Source organism: Mytilus californianus, unplaced genomic scaffold (assembly GCF_021869535.1).
Source record: "Mytilus californianus isolate M0D057914Y unplaced genomic scaffold, xbMytCali1.0.p SCAF_7, whole genome shotgun sequence".
NCBI classification, from domain to species: Eukaryota; Metazoa; Mollusca; class Bivalvia; order Mytilida; family Mytilidae; genus Mytilus; species Mytilus californianus.
Genome location: NW_026262723.1, coordinates 78,368,181 through 78,385,921, shown reverse-complemented (window position 1 = coordinate 78,385,921; position 17,741 = coordinate 78,368,181). Strand labels below are relative to the sequence as shown.

The window sequence follows — 17,741 nt, the reverse complement described above, 5'->3', positions numbered from 1 at the left end:
TATAAATGACATTGTGGAAAATATGAGTAATCATATTAGATTATTCGCAGATGACACCTCTTTATATGCCATTATTGATGATGATTATGATACTGTATCTATGTCATTGATTGATGATCTTGGGAGGATAAAAACATGGGCTGAAAATTGGGCTGTTACATTTAATCCCTCCAAAACAGAAACCCTTTTATTTTCTCGAAAAGACATAAATCCTCCTTCTTTATATTTTGGTATTGGTGGGGATCAAATTAAAGAAGTTAAAAGTCACTGTCACCTAGGTCTCAACTTTGAGAGTAAGGCCAGTTGGAAATTACATATAAGTACAATTTATAAAAAAGCATGTTCTAGATTACATTTATTAAGACAAGTAAAATATATAGTTTGGATCGAAATGTACTTATTACAATTTATACAGCATTTATTCGCCCTATTCTTGAATATACAAACATTATATGGGATAATTGTACTTTACACAAGAAGCTAACTTATTGGAAAGTGTTCAAGTTAAAGCCGCTCGTACTATTACTGGTCTCTGACGTACAACTTCTCTTCAAAAATTGTACACTGAATTAGGTCTTGAAAAATTATCAGACAGAAGGAAGAGGCATAAACTGACTACATTTTATAAAATAAAAAATGGATTTTCTCCAAGTTATATGATAGATTTATTAGAACCTTGTCTTCCCACACAAAATGATTACAATTGTAGAAGAAATCCTCAAAATTATACCCTTCCAAGGTGCAGGACAGTTTCATATTATAGAAGTTTCATACCAACTCTGGAATGAATTAGATCCATATGCAAAAAATGCTTTGTCGATTAACCAGTTCAAATCTTTACTTGATAAAATATATAAACGAGAGATTCATCCTAAATATTTTTGTTCTGGTATAAAAAAATTCAATATTATTCACTGTCAATTGCGAAATGAAGCAAGTAATTTAAATTCTCACTTGTTCCATGCTTTTTTGATTGAAGAACCTTCCTGTCCTACATGTTTAAATCAATGTAAAGACAATCAACATTACTTTTTTGATCGTCCATCATACACTTTAAACAGGACACCATACTTCTTGATAAATTGACTGCTTATGAAGTTGATATTGATTTGAAGTTATTACTATTTGGTGATCAATCTATGAGTATTGAAGACAATATTCAGATAGTTAAGGCTGTTCATGAATACATTAAAAATTCAGAAAGATTTGTATAGTGAAATATATTTTATAGTCCGAATCTAAAAAAACTTGTTACTTTGTATGTCTGTAATTTATTTTATATTCAAGTTATTAGACCACAACCGGCTGAAAAATAGTTAAAATTGAAACAAAAATTAAAAAATTAATGACAATAATTAATATTATAAAAGCTACAAAACCATAAATGCACCTCTATTTTCTATATCATTCAAACCATCTTTTGTATATTTTTTTTTTTATATTCTGATTTTTGTTTAAATTTTTTTATTTACATTCTAAATTCTTTTTTATATTAATTATGATTCTTTAATGTATCAATACGGTTATTTACTCACCGTCGTCATTCTTCAGGTGCGATAAATTAGTAAAAATAAGTACATGATATCAAACATGTTATTTTGAAAAAATGAGTTATTATAATAATAATATTGAACAGCTGACTGGAGACAGTTTAATTTAATGTAAGGCCTCTAAATCAATATTGGAGTTTATTACTTAGAATATTAATTAAAAAAAATCTGAATTAACTATTTGAAGCATTCTTATAATATTAATATTTTTGTCTGAGTTAACTATTTGAAGCATCCTTCAAGTCAGCTGAGGTAGTTTTGAAAAAATAATTCTGTGTTGTCATTATGTTTGTGTATGTGTTGTTTTGTTTCAATGTAATATATTGTACCTTTGTTTTATGGAGAGGGCTTACATAGGCTTTGCCTGTTGCCCAATCCAATTCAATTTATTTGAATAAAATACTGTTTAAACTAAAAAACTCCGAAACATATAGATGAACCAAAATTAAAAAAACATACAAGACTAAGGACTGATTTCAAATCTTGGCCCTGGACAATGTTAAGTTCTCCTTTTAAAACATGGGAACTGGGGCCATAAATGTATTTGGAATTACTGCAATTTCTTGACGTAGGTGTATTGGCACTGATATTAACAGCTTTACACACCTCGCTATATTTAAACACATATTTCCGGGTAGATTTTTTGTAAACTTAACAAATAAGAGGAAGCTCAGTATTATCAAAATAACCAGGAATTTGTTCCTTTACAGAATGACCATTAAGAATACCTGCAATATTTACAAAAACGAAACCTTTATTGACATATTTGATTTTTAATGAAATGTGTTTTTTTTTATGATCTTCAGGGCGATCAATTTTTGGAAACAGTTTATAGAATAACAATATGCAATTATAATTTGGACTGCAATATGGAATTGTGTTGCAATCCTCCAAAATTTGATGTAATCTATTAACAGGTAAAGACAGAGCTTGATTAACATATAACTGCATGGTTCTAATTTAATATTTCAAACGGATATACATCGTTTTTAATGTAGGTATTTTTGCGCCTGTCCCAAGTCAGGAGCCTCTAGCCTTTGTTAGTCTTGTATTATTTTTAATTTTAGTTTCTTGTGTACAATTTGGAGTTTAGTATGGCGTTCATTATCACTGAACTAGTATATATATTTGTTTAGGGGCCAGCTGAAGGACGCCTCCGGGTGCGGGAATTTCTCGCTGCATTGAAGACCTGTTGGTGGCCTTCTGCTGTTGTCTGTTCTGTGGTCGGGTTGTTGTCTCTTTGACACATTCCCCATTTCCATTCTCAATTTTATTGGTAATGAAGGCGAATACATTTGATTTTTATCGTTCGCTGACGTTGTTGTTTGTTGGCAGTGAAAGTTGAAAGTTATATGAGATGCGCAAGGAAATTAATGTTCTAAGAATGGCATGGTCATTTACCTTGATAAGAGCAACGTTGTCCATTTTAAGGCCAATTTGGTAGAACGTATGTCTTATGTGTATGAATGTAGCGATCACACTTTATTTATTAAAACTGAGTAGACTTAAGTTTTTGTTTAGATTATAATTTGTTAGACTAACAGGAAGCGAAAAGGGCTCTCGATACAGTGATATCAATTTGAAAGTACAAAATTCTAGGTGGTGTCCAATATGACTATTTCCACTCTTTACACTATACTTCCACACAATCTTCAAACTAAAGTAATTAAATGGTCTTTCGAATAATCTGATTGCAAATTTATTTCCTGCAACTCATATAAAGCCTTTTTCTCAAACGAGAAAGGTAAATGTGCTGGACATATTTACTGGAGCTGTGATGAGGTGATTAAAGCCATACATTTTCTCCTTGACAATATTTATGTACTTTTCAGCAATAAAGTTTATCGACAGATTGTAGGTGTTCCTATGGGCACCAATTGTGCCCCTCTTATAGCAGACTTGTTCATGTTCTGTTATGAATCACAGTTTATAGCCAAACTCAGTAAAGATCCGTCTAAATTTCATTTAATTTCTAAATTCAACAACACCTAAAGTTATCTTTCTGACATTTTTTCGTTAAATAGTCATGCAAAAATTCTCTAAATATACTGCCGAAATTTACCCATAGGAACTTACCTTAAATAAATCAAACATTAACAGCAATAAGTGTCCTTTCCTAGATTTATACATTTCAGTTTTACACCAGAAACTCTACACTAAAATTTACGACAAAAGGGATGATATTTTCTCTCCCTATTGTTAATTTTCCTTTTTTAAACGGTGATGTTCCTCTGGCACCAGCTTACGGTGTTTATATATCCCAACTCGTTCGTTGTGCCCGTGTCTGTAGTGACGTTTTGGATTTCAATGAGCGTAATCTATGTATTACTGTTAAATTATTAAGTCAGGAATTTCGTTACCACAAATTGCTTAAAACCTTTACTAAATTCTTCCAGTAGATACAAATATTTGGTTTGCAAGTTTGGCTCTACATGTAAAAAACATTTTTTTAGACGGAATAGCACATCCTAAAGGAGTAGGCCCAGTAAGACCTCTTTTTGGCCCCAAAATATAGCAGTTTTACAAAATTGTTAAAATGTAAATTTTTAGCTATTTATTGGAAAGAAGAATACTTCTGTTACATAAATATGGGCTGTTTTTGACAATACAATGCACATGTATCGGGTACTAGCATCATTAAGTCATGCTAAATTACTGAAATCTTCGAAATTTTAGCATTTTGGTTAATTTTTAGACGGTTTCTGTCTGAAATGGAAGTGGCCGTATTTGTGTTCATTCTTAATATTTAAATGTAAGTTGTATTTGATGATAATACATGACATATATAAAGGTTGAGAATGAACACGGATGCGGCCACTTTCATTTTTGACAAAAACCATCTGAAAAGTGACATATTATGGCATATTTGATAGATTTTTCATATTTAAGCTTGAATTTGAGCGTCTTTAATGACTAAATCAGTTCAAATCTTTCACATAAACTAATTGAATCGACTGAAGTAGACACTTAAGTGTTTAAAAAGTGTCCATAATCTTTCATCAGATGAACCTGAATTTTGAGGCCAAAATCGGCCCTTACCGGACCTACTCCTTTTACGGTGATGCTGTTAACCGATCCCGGAAATTTGTATACGATCTGGGTAAGCTTATCAATCCTAAATAAACTTATTCTAAAAGGTTACCAATTATACACTGTAATTAGATCTTTGAATATTGTTTGTATTGGTATAAATATTGATTTTGTTATCAGTGAATTAAAATCATACTGAATAGTTTTGTTATACACATATTATGCACTTTAACGCTACTCAGTACAATCTGTCGATTCATTAATTTTGACATTGCACAAGGTCATGTTTTTCTCGGACTGTTAATGACGTCTTTACACTAAATCCATTGGATGTTGGATGTGTACTGATTGATATTTTAGTCTTAGATACATGATTTTTTAATTAGTTGTTGTTGGTTTTGAACTAGCTGTCAGTAACTGCGAGTACACTCAGATCTGTACTTAGTGTCCTTTTTGATGTTAGGGATGAGGGATGGATAAATACCCTGCCACGTCCGGTCTGTGTTATCATTGTTTGCCGTTTCCCACCTAGTGGAAGGTCACCGAGTTATAAGATTCTGATTACGTGATTCAAAAAAAAATTAAATGGGCCTATACTGAGAGGTTTTAAAATCTAAATAAAGAAGAGCGAGTGTGTATATAACCATATATATACAAGTCTAAATTGAAAACAACGTTCAAACCTATGATTGCGTTGGATAAAAACCGCAATTTTTTTACGTGTGCATGCAAAACAAATTTCTTGGTAGAGGGGTCTAAATACAGCACAAACAACTATATATATATATACGTCCTTGTGATACTGTAGAAGATGAATGTCGTGTACTTTAAGAATGTCCGTCTTATCAAGTTTCAGTAAATTTAGAAATGAATAGCTTGTCTGTTAATGTACATTCTTATTTTGTGTAAGTGTACAGTTATGCAATCAGAGTTCTCAGACTGTTACAGCCAAATCCATGTCGGTATAATTCTGTACAAACGTATTCCATTGTGTTGGTATAGTTTTGTCCATTTCGGTACGTTATTGTTCATTTCGGTATATTTTTGTTATTTTTGGTTATTAGACTACCCAAAAAAGTCTTTAATTTGGGAGACGTAAATAGTGCATAGTAACGGAAATAGTCTGGTTTGTTTTATTTTTGGAGATCTGTGAGTCTGTTCCTGTAAATGCAGGTGTCTGCTTCGAAAAGCGACATTTATTTAATTTTCCTTGCATTATAGAGTTCAAACCAGTAATGATGGGACGACTTGGAAACTTTGAAAACATAAAAAACAGACAAACAATACACACCTCCAATTCGTATTCAGTTTTGGATGTCGAAATCGACACAGATTTTCATGAAGCTTGCAGCTCTGGGCTCTGTGATGCAACAGAGAGAGAAATACCTTTGTATAAATACAGTGAAATACCAGACTTTTTACAGGGGAATCCTTATGTTGTCAGCGGATACAGGGTTTCTCTACCATTTAATTTATGTTTGAAAAGGTCAGACTTTTTTTAGATTACATATTTTATTTACTTTAACATTGAATATCAATCAAATCAAAATTATGATTTTAATTATTCTGCTCATTGTGGCATTTTCTGGGCACTGTGATTGGAAAATAAAAAAAATTGTTTGTTAATAAAATAAATTACTGTATTCTGTAGGTGTCGCTGTTGACACTGGATTGTCTCTCTTGTAATGTAAGTCTCGCCAGGAACATATATATTGATATACTGATCCCAGGTCTTGCTTAAAAACACTTTAAATATTTGAATAAGGATATGTGTTATTATTGCCAATGAGTCTACTATACACCAGAGACCAAAGGACACAATTAAAAGTTTGTAATTTCAGCTTTTCTGCCAAACTCTTATTATTTTCAGGGATGTCAATAAGTTTACTGGTCCAATTTGGGATGTTTTTAGGAACAATTTGAACTGATTGCTCATTGATAATAACAATTTGAACTGATTACTCATTGATAAACATCAAAACCACATGACAGAAAAAAAAATGAATTCCAACAGTACTTAAATGTAATGGTATCCGGTCGTTCCGTCCCCAAACCGATCCGGCCCCAAGTCGATCCGGCCCAAAGTCGATCCGTCCCAAGTCGATCCGGCCCAAAGTCGATCCGGCCCCTTAATAAAATATGAATAAACTATATTGACTTTGGAGGATTTTTAACAGTATAAATTGATTTTGCAAAAAGTATCGATGATGGATGACAACAGGTAAGTGAAGTATTGGTGTACCAGTCAAAGAATTATTTTAAATCGATACGAAACTGAGTGTGATTGTGTCTGTTTGTATAGCAGCTTCAACATACATGTATTAATATGAAGTTATTTTCCATGATAACTTTGAATGTCATGGCGATTTTTATTTTATTTAATTCACACACAGAATAGCTAAATAAATATTTACAGTCCAATGGGACCTATAAAATTTAACTCATCATATAATGACTTGTTTAATCAAATCATTAATCAATAATTGGTTTGTTTATTCAACAATTGTCTGATGATTGTGAACTAAGGTAATGCCACTCGTAATCACTTAATTCAATCAAATCCTGGTTGATTAAAGTTACGTAATCAGCAAGGTCTTTATAGTTTGATCTTTTTTTTGGTGTTATGTGTTATAATAATTAATTGTATTTTTTTTCAGGTAACATCAGAGGCTTCTATAACACATGTTGTTTTTTTGTAATATCGAATATAGTTAATATATTTTTTTAAAGTTGACAATATTTTGAATAGTTCTGTGTAGATAAAAAAAAACAAGTTATATGAGTATCCATTATTCTTTATTGCAAGATAATAACAAAATAATTACACTGAATGCACATTTTCACTCTCTAAAATATAATATCAGCACTACTATAATATAACAATAAATTCATACACACTAACAAACACACTATCTCTGACACTCACATAAATATATATAACTTTTAAATCATTTACACTAACAGTTACACTGTCGCTTACATAATATAAAAGGGGTCACACTTGTACCACTACAATAACATATACAGTTACTATCATACGCAGTACAGCACTATAATGGTTCAATTTGATTAGCTCACCAAGAACAAACGCACTATATTATTCTAAACATAAAGAATACTCGTTAAGCATTCAATAAATAAATGTTATATAAACATATAGATTGTAGCCACATTTGAACTAACATAATACAAGCCATACAGTTCACTCAGTGTTAATTAAATCAGTCGTTGTCAGTGTCTTCTTCTGGTTCTGGGTCTGACACAGGAATGTCGTACATGTGTCCGACGGCACGAAGGAAGAAGGAGGTGGTGATGGTACCATCTTGAAGTTGCTCCCATAGTGAAGACAGGCGTCCCTGTGACTGTTGATACTTGGTGCGTTGCCAACGGGCAAGACTCTGTTCATCTACCAGACGCACTTGTCTAGAAACAGTCTTGGCTTCCTTGATGAGCGCTGGAACCATCTTGTAGAAGTGGAGCTTGTTTCCATTTGCTTTCCCGTTGAACCTACGATGCCAACCTGTTAAAAATTAAAAGCAAATGTTGAGTACATATTACAGAAAAGAATCAATATAGCAGATGACAATATTTAATAACAGTTTCATATCATTTATTTAATTGTAGTATTTATCAGACTGTAAGAAGTTCAATAATTGCTTACTTCCATGCTCTTCATTTAATTCGGTTGAATATTTGTCTCATCGGCAAAAATACCAACTCTACTTTTTTGTAAATAATATATAAAAAATTAAATACCTTCCACATCATTGTGATATTAAAAGCAAACGCATTCTGTCTCCTATTTTATAGAAGGGATTCGGCAAATCAAACAACATTTCTCAATTTGAGAAGTTTTAAGAACTTAAAACAAAAACAAAGTTTGTATGTATCAGCTTGGGGATCGGCTTGTACCGTTGTGTATGTAACTATTTGTTATTACACAGGATGAAAGACTTGTTAAGATCACAGTCAATTGAAAGAAAATGCTAATTACTGCTGATTAATGTTGATGTCTGTTGATTGTACTAAATTCTGTTATATACGTTTTTATTATAATTATACCCAATAATCTTGAAAACTTGTAATGAAAACATAATCAACCTACTTGTTTAATACTCATCTAAAGAAAATATTTGTCAAAGGCCATTTTTTTTTACCGTACACCTTTTACATTATAATAAAATTCATAAACATAATTATGAATTACAATTAATATATATCTTTATTTTTATTCCTTATAAATATATTTTTTTATTGGGGCCGGATCGACTTTAAATATGGGCCGGATCGACGTTGGGCCGGATCGACGTGGGACGGATCGACTTGGGCCGGATCGACGTGGGGCCGGATCGACATGAAACCAATGTAATTACTGTCGAAATTGTTTGATGTCTGTTGGAATATTTTGCTATCTGTAGGTGTCATTCTTGACACCGGATTGTTGCGCATGTTTAATAGATTCTGCAATCCGAGTACTAAGATTGTCACAGCCAAACCATATGAACAACTGCTAAAGCTTTTGTTTTGAACAGGCACATCTGGTGAAATCAGAATTTCAGGAGACTTGCATTGGTTGTCTCTGAGTAACATGCTCACCTTAAATGTAAGATGTCATAAGTTCAGTCTTTGGTTGGATCAAACTAAACACTTTAAATATTTGAATAAGGATATGTGTTATTATTGCCAATGAGTCTATTATACACCAGAGACCAAAGGACACAATTAAAAGTTTGTAATTTCAGCTTTTCTGCCAAACTCTTATTATTTTCAGGGATTTCAATAAGTTTTTAAAAGATCTACAGGATCATAATTAAGGTTATATAACCAAAATATTTAGACATAAAAATTCACAGGTGTCATTTGCGGTATTAATCTTTACATTGTGCATAGAAATTCAGACAACCTGTTTATACTGCATTTTCTGTCATCATATCTGTCATTATGTCATTGCGTTATATCAATGTTTGTATGATTAAAATGATCCTAGAAAATATGTTTTAATAATTATTTAAGAAGTAAATTTTTTATTATTCTTGAGTTTGTTTGAAAAACTTTCATTGTCAAGAGAAATATGTTCCTATCGAGGTTTGCTGACAAGATACATGCATGTCTATGGCGAGGCCAAATGGTTAATGAAATCCCTACTTTAGGAGTAAAAATACATAATTGACTTAGAATAATGGATCAGGTAAGATGGCATGACTTCCCACTGTCTGTTACTTTGTGAGCTTGCATTTTGAAAATATGACTTAGAGGTACAAAAAATGTATCATGCACGAGTCTAGTACAAAGTATGGTATTTATATATTCATATTGCACATTTTATCAGCCTTAATCATCTGTTATATATGCTACTAGAAGTTAAACAGCAATCAATAAACCAGTGTATTTCTTTTGTGATTGTTTCTGCAAGGTAAATTACAAATGTATGAATTCCCAATGATGAATTATTACATCTCCCACGAGGAAAGTATTTCTGTTTTTAAAGTGTCAATGAGGTAACTAGTGTCTAAAAACATGAAAAAAATGTAAATGTCAAATTGATATATAGTAAAAAGTATATTTTGTTTTATTGCAGCATTTTTAGATGGAATAATGAGACAGTAAATGTTTGGTCACATTTAGGTGGATTTTTCATATTTCTGTACTTATTGTTACATGACAACATAATCTATATACCAAGATTTAGTGGATCTTACACAGACCATGTTATGGTGTCATTAGGACTTATATGTTATCAGGTAAGCAGATTTATATCCTCCTATAGCTAAGAACTATAATGTCATATACAAATTTCCTCCCTAAATAGTTATTTTTCTTTATTGCATACTTTCTGCCTTTGGACATGAACTTGAAGAATTTTGAAAAAGAATTATTATAACTACCCGGTATTCTTATCTGCTAAATAAAAATCTGGGTCAAAAATCATGTTTGATTTAAGACTGTTTCTTATTTTCAATAGTTATAATGATCATGATGATTTGGTGGCTACATATGGAAAAATTTACAAAAATATTGTTTTAAATATCAAATATTCATAGCATTAAACAAAATAAAAAGCAAGTTTATATGTTTGAAGTTTATATTGTTTGGTTTTATTTGATTTAATGTCACTATCTCTGTTAATTGCACGATTTTCCTTGTGGTCAGATTCATTCATGGGAGGAACTTCTTTCCTCACTCAAATTTCATACAACACCCTGGTAAAGTAAATTTTGTAATAGCATCTTTTTTAAGAAACCATAGCATCACATTTAAGCAGTATAGCTTCACATTTCATGATGCTATAAAGCCCAGGGGGGGGGGGGGGGACACTGCCAGCTGGTATAACCCTACCATATTTTAGGACTAGACCAAGTCAGGTTATCTGTACCATGTGTTTTTCATTGTTTGCGTTTGTTTTTTACCTATCTTTCTGAGTTGTTGCCTAGGTATTGTTGGAACAAATGGTCTCTTGTATTGATCAATATGTTTTTGTAACTAATGTTAGAATAGTGCTATCCTTTTTATGTATTATCTAATAAGAAATTTTAATCCACTGTTTTCTTTTTTTTTTTGCAGTTTTGTATGTTATGTTCTGCAGGGTTTCACATGTTTGCCTGTCACTCAGCGAAGGCTAGTAAGCGATGGTTAGCAGTAGATTTAGCAGGAATATCTATAGGAGTCATTGGTTGCTACCTACCAGCAGTACATTATGCTTTTTATTGTTTATCAGTGAGTAATTTGGATAAGATGTATTTTTCATCTTTTTTGCCATGTTTTATTATATTGTATGTATTTATTTGCAGAGTTTTTAAAATGTACAGTTTATTATTCTTTGACCATTGAGTTTTGTAATAGTATATTTCATAGTTTAAAAGGTTTTTTATTGATATCCTTTGCAATAACTCTATAGTAGATAAAACTACATATATATAAGATTAACACACTGTCAAACAGGGTGCTCATTAATGAGTTTCAACTCCACAACACAATCACACAAATCCTTTTTGAGTCTTAGTCAGTCTGGACAAATTGAGTACATGATTTTAACAGAAACTATAAAAAAAATCTACTTTCAACACCAAATGATTGAAGGGACAAAAACCTTAAAAAACATTAACTTCTGATGAGGTTCTTGATTCTAAACAGGCATATTAACATACTGTGTGACTATGTGTGTTTATCTCAGATATAATTACTATATACAGATGATATAAATGCAAAGAAGCAAGTGAACACTCCTTGCAGTTTTTCATAAAAAAATATGATTAAATTTGATAAAAGTTTTCATGTCTTCAAACAAATAACAATTAATGTTGGCCTTGCTATATACTAGGGTTATAATCATAAATAAAAAATTACATGTAAAAAAATATAGACATTTCTACAATGTAAAAGACAACAGTTTGATCAGTAGGTTTATGGAAAAAAATATATTCCTGTCCAGTTTAAGTGGCTTATATAAGTTATAGTTATGTTTCAATGACAATTTCAAAAATCATTTCAAACTTTCTTACAGATATGGAGGGATATTTATTTAATAACAATTACAATACTAACAGTAACAACGATGGTTATACAATTACATCCACATTACTTTAGTCACCGATGGTCCAAGTGGAGAATTGCTATCTATATAGGACTAGCAGGATATGGAATTATACCTACCATTCACTGGATTTGGTTAAATGGTGCATCAGCAGAAATTGTACAGGTAAAGACAGGATTTGATATATATCCAATAGTTAAGACTTAATATTAGTTCAGCATCTTACATTGATTTGTTCTTATTAGATATGTAGATTACAATGATATAAGTGTACATGTTTTAATTAAGAATATCATGTTTTTAGATTAAATGTTGAACTTATGTACTCCTTTGTTAGTCTTGTATGTTTTTTTAATTTTGGTTCATTTATATGTTTCGGAGTTGTGGGTGACATCCATTTTCCCTGAACTAGTATACATTTTTGTTTAGGTACCAGCTTAAGCCTGCTTCAGGGTGTGGGATTTTTCTGCTGTGTTGAAGACCCATTGGTGGCCTTGGGCTGTTTTCTGTTCTTTGGTCTGGTTGTTGTCTCTTTGACACATTTCCCGTTTCCATTCTCAATTTTATCACAAACTGAAAACAGAAAGTAATTTAAAAGTTGTTTTCATGATAACTCACTGTAAATACACATATGCCTTTGTTTGTATCCTAGTGGCCTTTGCAGTTTTTCTGATGAATCAACCAAGAAATGGATGCATGACTTGATGCTATAGCTAAGCTTCAGTTCTTTCTTTCAGTGTTAAAGTGGCAAAACTTGAGGAAATGTGGACATTGACATGAATCTAAAAAGAATCTTGTAAACACTTGTCAATTGTTGTATACGACATGTTGACATTTAAATGTCTTTCATGTATTTTTTTTTTTATCTAATTGGGTTAGATCTCACTTGTCTCTTTTTACTCATGTTATAACTTGAATAAAGTGACTTTTGTTTCTATGTAGAACTGTTTATGATTTATATTTATTTGCTTCTATTTGCAGTTATTTGTGCCAAAGGTTACAACTATATATATCCTTGGAATGATAGCTTTAGTATTGTATCTTAGTAAATTTCCTGAAAGATTTTATCCTGGTAAGTTTTTAATTCTGAGAACAAATATATATTGTATTCTTGCATACACATGATATCTTAATAAACCATCTGGAATGATGATTGAATCGAATATAAGAATGCAGTTATGAGGTTAAACAATAGATAAATAATTTGGTTTTTTAATTAATTTGTATGCTTTTCTTTGATATTTAATACATACTGATAAAGAACATTTAACTGTTAACATCAGATATTTTTGAGAGAAAAGGTTATCACTCGAGAATCAATAGATCTTAGTGATATGTGACACTTGAACTATTGACGTCATACATTAATCTTTCTTTTGTGGCCTCCGACATTTTCTTTTGTGACGTCAAAATTTTAAGGAAACCTTTGTGATGTCCTGAGATGGCGGAAAAAATAGCAATACAGTGTATACATGTAAGACCCCTTAAAACTGTAAAGGGGTTCTGTACTGTTCAGACGTGAGAGAACTTACAACTATATACATCTTAATAAAAGTAAAAGTAAAGATATTTTTTCACACACACACAAACTAAAAAACCTTCTGGAGATCCAACTAACAATAAATCAGGATGTTGCTACTTCAATACTGAAGTCAAAATATTTTTACTGTAAGAAAATGAATAATTTTCACTTAAATGAAATTTGACAAGTACGCATATCTTTTTAACTATGCATTATTTATTTTTTTCAGGAGTATTCGACTTTATAGGATCAAGCCATCAATTGTGGCATATAATTGTTGTTTGTGCATTTGTATTCTGGCATTATGCAGGACAGGAAATCCTCAAGTATAGGGTGGCACACCCATGTGTATGATGATGGACCCACTTAGGAAACATGAATATTTATATTTAATTTATTGTTAATGAATATTTTGTTATGATACATTGGCAATCACAGGGAAAAATGTACAAATTATTGCATTTTAAATTGACAATCATTCCATTTTTTAGTAGATACACATGACAAAGTAAGACATAAAATTGAGAATGGAAATGGGGAATGTGATTCAGTATACTTGAACCATTTTCAAGACCTTTCCATGTTTTTTTCCCATATGAAGTGTGTCTGCCCTATCACCTAATAGGGTGAATCCTGGGGATATGTTCGCAATTTAATAGCTGAGTGAAAACATAAAATATTTTAATTTAAAATTTAAGGCTAAGTCTATAGAGATATTAAAGTTTTTTAAAAAATTATATGCAACTTCTCGTGATCCCTATTGTCAGTTCTATTTCAATCTAAATCAACATCTTAATCTTAAACTGATATGATCCCTAACATATATTTTACTGTGCTAATTGTTACACAGTTGTTTTACCTTGTTTTCTAATACATCAAATATTATGTGTTCAAAGTGGAATCAAATTGCATGCATATTGCACTAGCAGAGTTAAATGGTTTGTTTTAATAGGAAGGGACCAATTTTTGTTTTTCAAAGAAGAATGGAGTAAAGGTCAATATTTGGCCCCAAATTTTATTATTTTTTTTAAGCAATTCTAAATGACTATGAGTAGAATGATATTTTTTTAAGCAATGTAGATGACTATCAGTTGTAAAACATTTTTTAAGCAATTTTATATGACTATCAGTAGTATAATAATTTTTTTAGGCAATTATATATATATGAGTATCAGTAGTTTAATTCAAAGCCACTGTAGTATGCCTTTAACAGTACAGTATCTTTTTATACGACCGCAAAAAAATTTGTGGTCGTATATTGGTATGACGTTGGCGTCGTCGTCATCCGAAGACACATTGGTTTTAGCACTCTAACTTTAGTTTAAGTGAATGGATCTCTATGAAATTTTACCATACGGTTCAATACCACAAAAGGAAGGTTGGGATTGATTTTGGGGGTTATGGTACCAACAGTTAAGGAATTAGGGGCCAAAAAGGGGCCAAAGATAAGCATTTTTGTAACTTCCAGACATAACTTGTGTGTTAGTGTATGGATCTCTCTGACATTGTACCACAAGGTTCCATATCACATAGGGAATGCTGGGATTGATTTTGGGGGTAATTGCCTCAAAATTTTAGGAAGTAGTGGCCAAAAAAGGGGCAAAAAACAAGCATTTTTCTGGTTTCATGATAATAACTTGTGTGTGAGTGTATGGATCTTTCTGAAATTGTACTACAAGGTTCCATATCACAAAGGGAAAGCTGGAATTGAGTTTGGGGGAAAATTGCCCAAAACGTTTAGAAATAAGGGGCCAAAAATAAGCATTTTTCTAGTTTCCAGACCATTACTTGTGTTCAAGTGTATGGATCTCTCTGAAATTGTACTGCAAGGTACCATACCACAAAGGGAAGGCTGGGATTGATTTTGGGGGTAATTGCCTCAAAATTTTAGGAATTAGGGGCCAAAAAGGGGCAAAAAACAAGCATTTTTCTACCGGTAGTTTCAGGACAATAACTTGTGTTAGTGTATGGATCTTTCTGAAATTGTACTGCAAGGTTCCATATCACAAAGGGAAAGCTGGGTTTGAGTTTGGGGGTAATTGCCCTAAACATTTAGGAATTTGGGGCCAAAAAGGGGCCTAAAAACAAGCATTTTTATAGTTTCCAGACAATAACTTGTGTTGAAGTGTATGGATCTCTCTGAAATTGTACTGCAAGGTACCATACCACATAGGGAAGGCTGGGATTGACTTTGGGGTGATGAATCATAAGGGCGTTCAAAAAATATGGGGGAGGGATTTTTTTTTTCTGTAAAATTTTCCATTTTAAATTGATTATTTTTGATTTATATATAAAAGCAAATAATAATGATATGGTTTGAATAGGTAAATTAATAAATTTTAAGTTCTTAGACCGCATTCATTCTGTGTCAGAAACCTATGCTGTGTCAAATATTTAATCACAATCCAAATTCAGTGCTGTATCAAGCTTGAATGCTGTGTCCATACTTGCCCCAACTGTTCAGGGTTCGACCTCTGCGGTTAGTTTAAACAATATTTTATTTTCAAAAGTGCACAAAATACAATTATACAATATAAATTCTGGGATTCGGAAACAAGAATAACTTATATAAATCCGTCTCCCTTTAAAAAAAATGACAAAATTAGGAACATAGTATAAGAAACTCGTATAATGTAAATTTCAATTCACATTACATGTTTATTCAGTGGTTTGCCCGTTACTCAGAAGTCAGTTTGATCGAAAAATGTTATCAACTCATCTTTTTTTATGATTGTGGTCTCACATGTAGCTGTGAAATATGTAAATGTTTGAAAATAAGGTAAATTAAATTAAAGTTTTCAACATCTAAATCGACACAAAAATAATTGTTTATGAACCAAATCTCCCTGTTTCTAAAATAAAACTTTGTACAACTTTAAAAATATTTTCGTTTTCCTCATCACTGATGAGTTCATTACCTGATAATAATGTTTGTATTTTATATCTTGGTAGTGTAGAAATGGTTTGTGTCCTGATGAGACTATAATTATGACATTCTAGCAGATAGTGTTTGGTGCTCTCAACCTGTCCACATATACAGAGGCTGGAAAGAACAATATTTTTCTGGAAAAGGTGTTCATTTAAGCCACTGCGGTTGTATCAAGCTGCGCCCAGCGAAGCATTTTATTATATCCAGTTACAATTTCATTTTAAATAAATTTGCACACAAATGGCCATAACATTATTTTACTGAAAACAAATGCCATAAATCAGTTGAAAATTATTACATTCATGAATGGATGTTGGTAACATGTTATAAAACTCATAGTATTTTTTTTTTTTATTATTATCTAAGGAACATTTTTCTCCATTGGGACAGTCAGAGTAATTATAAGAGATTTTGAATGGTTTTATTGTCGAGCCTTCGACTTTTGTCGAAAAAGCGAGACATAGCGATCCTACATTCCGTCGGCGTCGTCGTCGTCGTCGTCGGCGGCGGCGTCCACAAATATTCACTCTGTGGTTAAAGTTTTTGAAATTTTAATAACTTTCTTAAACTATCCTGGATTTCTACCAAACTTGGACAGAAGCTTGTTTATGATCATAAGATTATATTCAAAAGTAAATTTTGTAAAAAAAAAATTCCATTTTTTCCGTATTTTACTTATAAGTGGACTTAGTTTTTCTGCCAGTTAACATTACATTCACTCTGTGGTTAAAGTTTTTAAAATTTCAATAACTTTCTTAAACTATCCTAGATTTCTACCAAACTTGGAAAGAAGCTTGTTTATGATCATAAGATAGTATCCAGAAGTAAATTTTGTAAAAAAAAAATTCCATTTTTCCGTATTTTACTTATAAATGGACTTAGTTTTTCTGCCAGGAAACATTACATTCACTCTGTGGTTAAAGTTTTTGAAATTTCAATAACTTTCTTAAACTATCCTGGATTTATACCAAACTTGGAAAGAAGCTTGTTTATGATCATAAGATAGTATCTAGAAGGAAATTTTGATAAAATTTTGTTCCATTTTTTCTGTATTTTACTTATAAATGGACTTAGTTTTTCTTCCAGTCAACATTACATACATTCTGCAGTTTAAGTTTTTAAAACATTTATTAGATTCATAATTTATCCTGGATTTTTACCAAACTTGGACAGAAGCTA

General features: G+C 31.5%; 1 protein-coding gene across 1 annotated transcript; it reads left to right on the top strand.

Moving 5' to 3' along the window:
* The first annotated feature begins 5,680 nt into the window (after positions 1–5,680).
* Positions 5,681–14,224, top strand: LOC127710251 (progestin and adipoQ receptor family member 3-like). Its single transcript, XM_052216025.1, has 6 exons — positions 5,681–6,066; positions 10,159–10,321; positions 11,142–11,294; positions 12,082–12,276; positions 13,093–13,183; positions 13,863–14,224. The coding sequence occupies exons 1-6, from the start codon at positions 5,816–5,818 to the stop codon at positions 13,985–13,987; spliced, it is 978 nt and encodes a 325-aa protein (XP_052071985.1). The 5' UTR covers positions 5,681–5,815; the 3' UTR covers positions 13,988–14,224.
* The last annotated feature ends 3,517 nt before the right edge of the window (positions 14,225–17,741 follow it).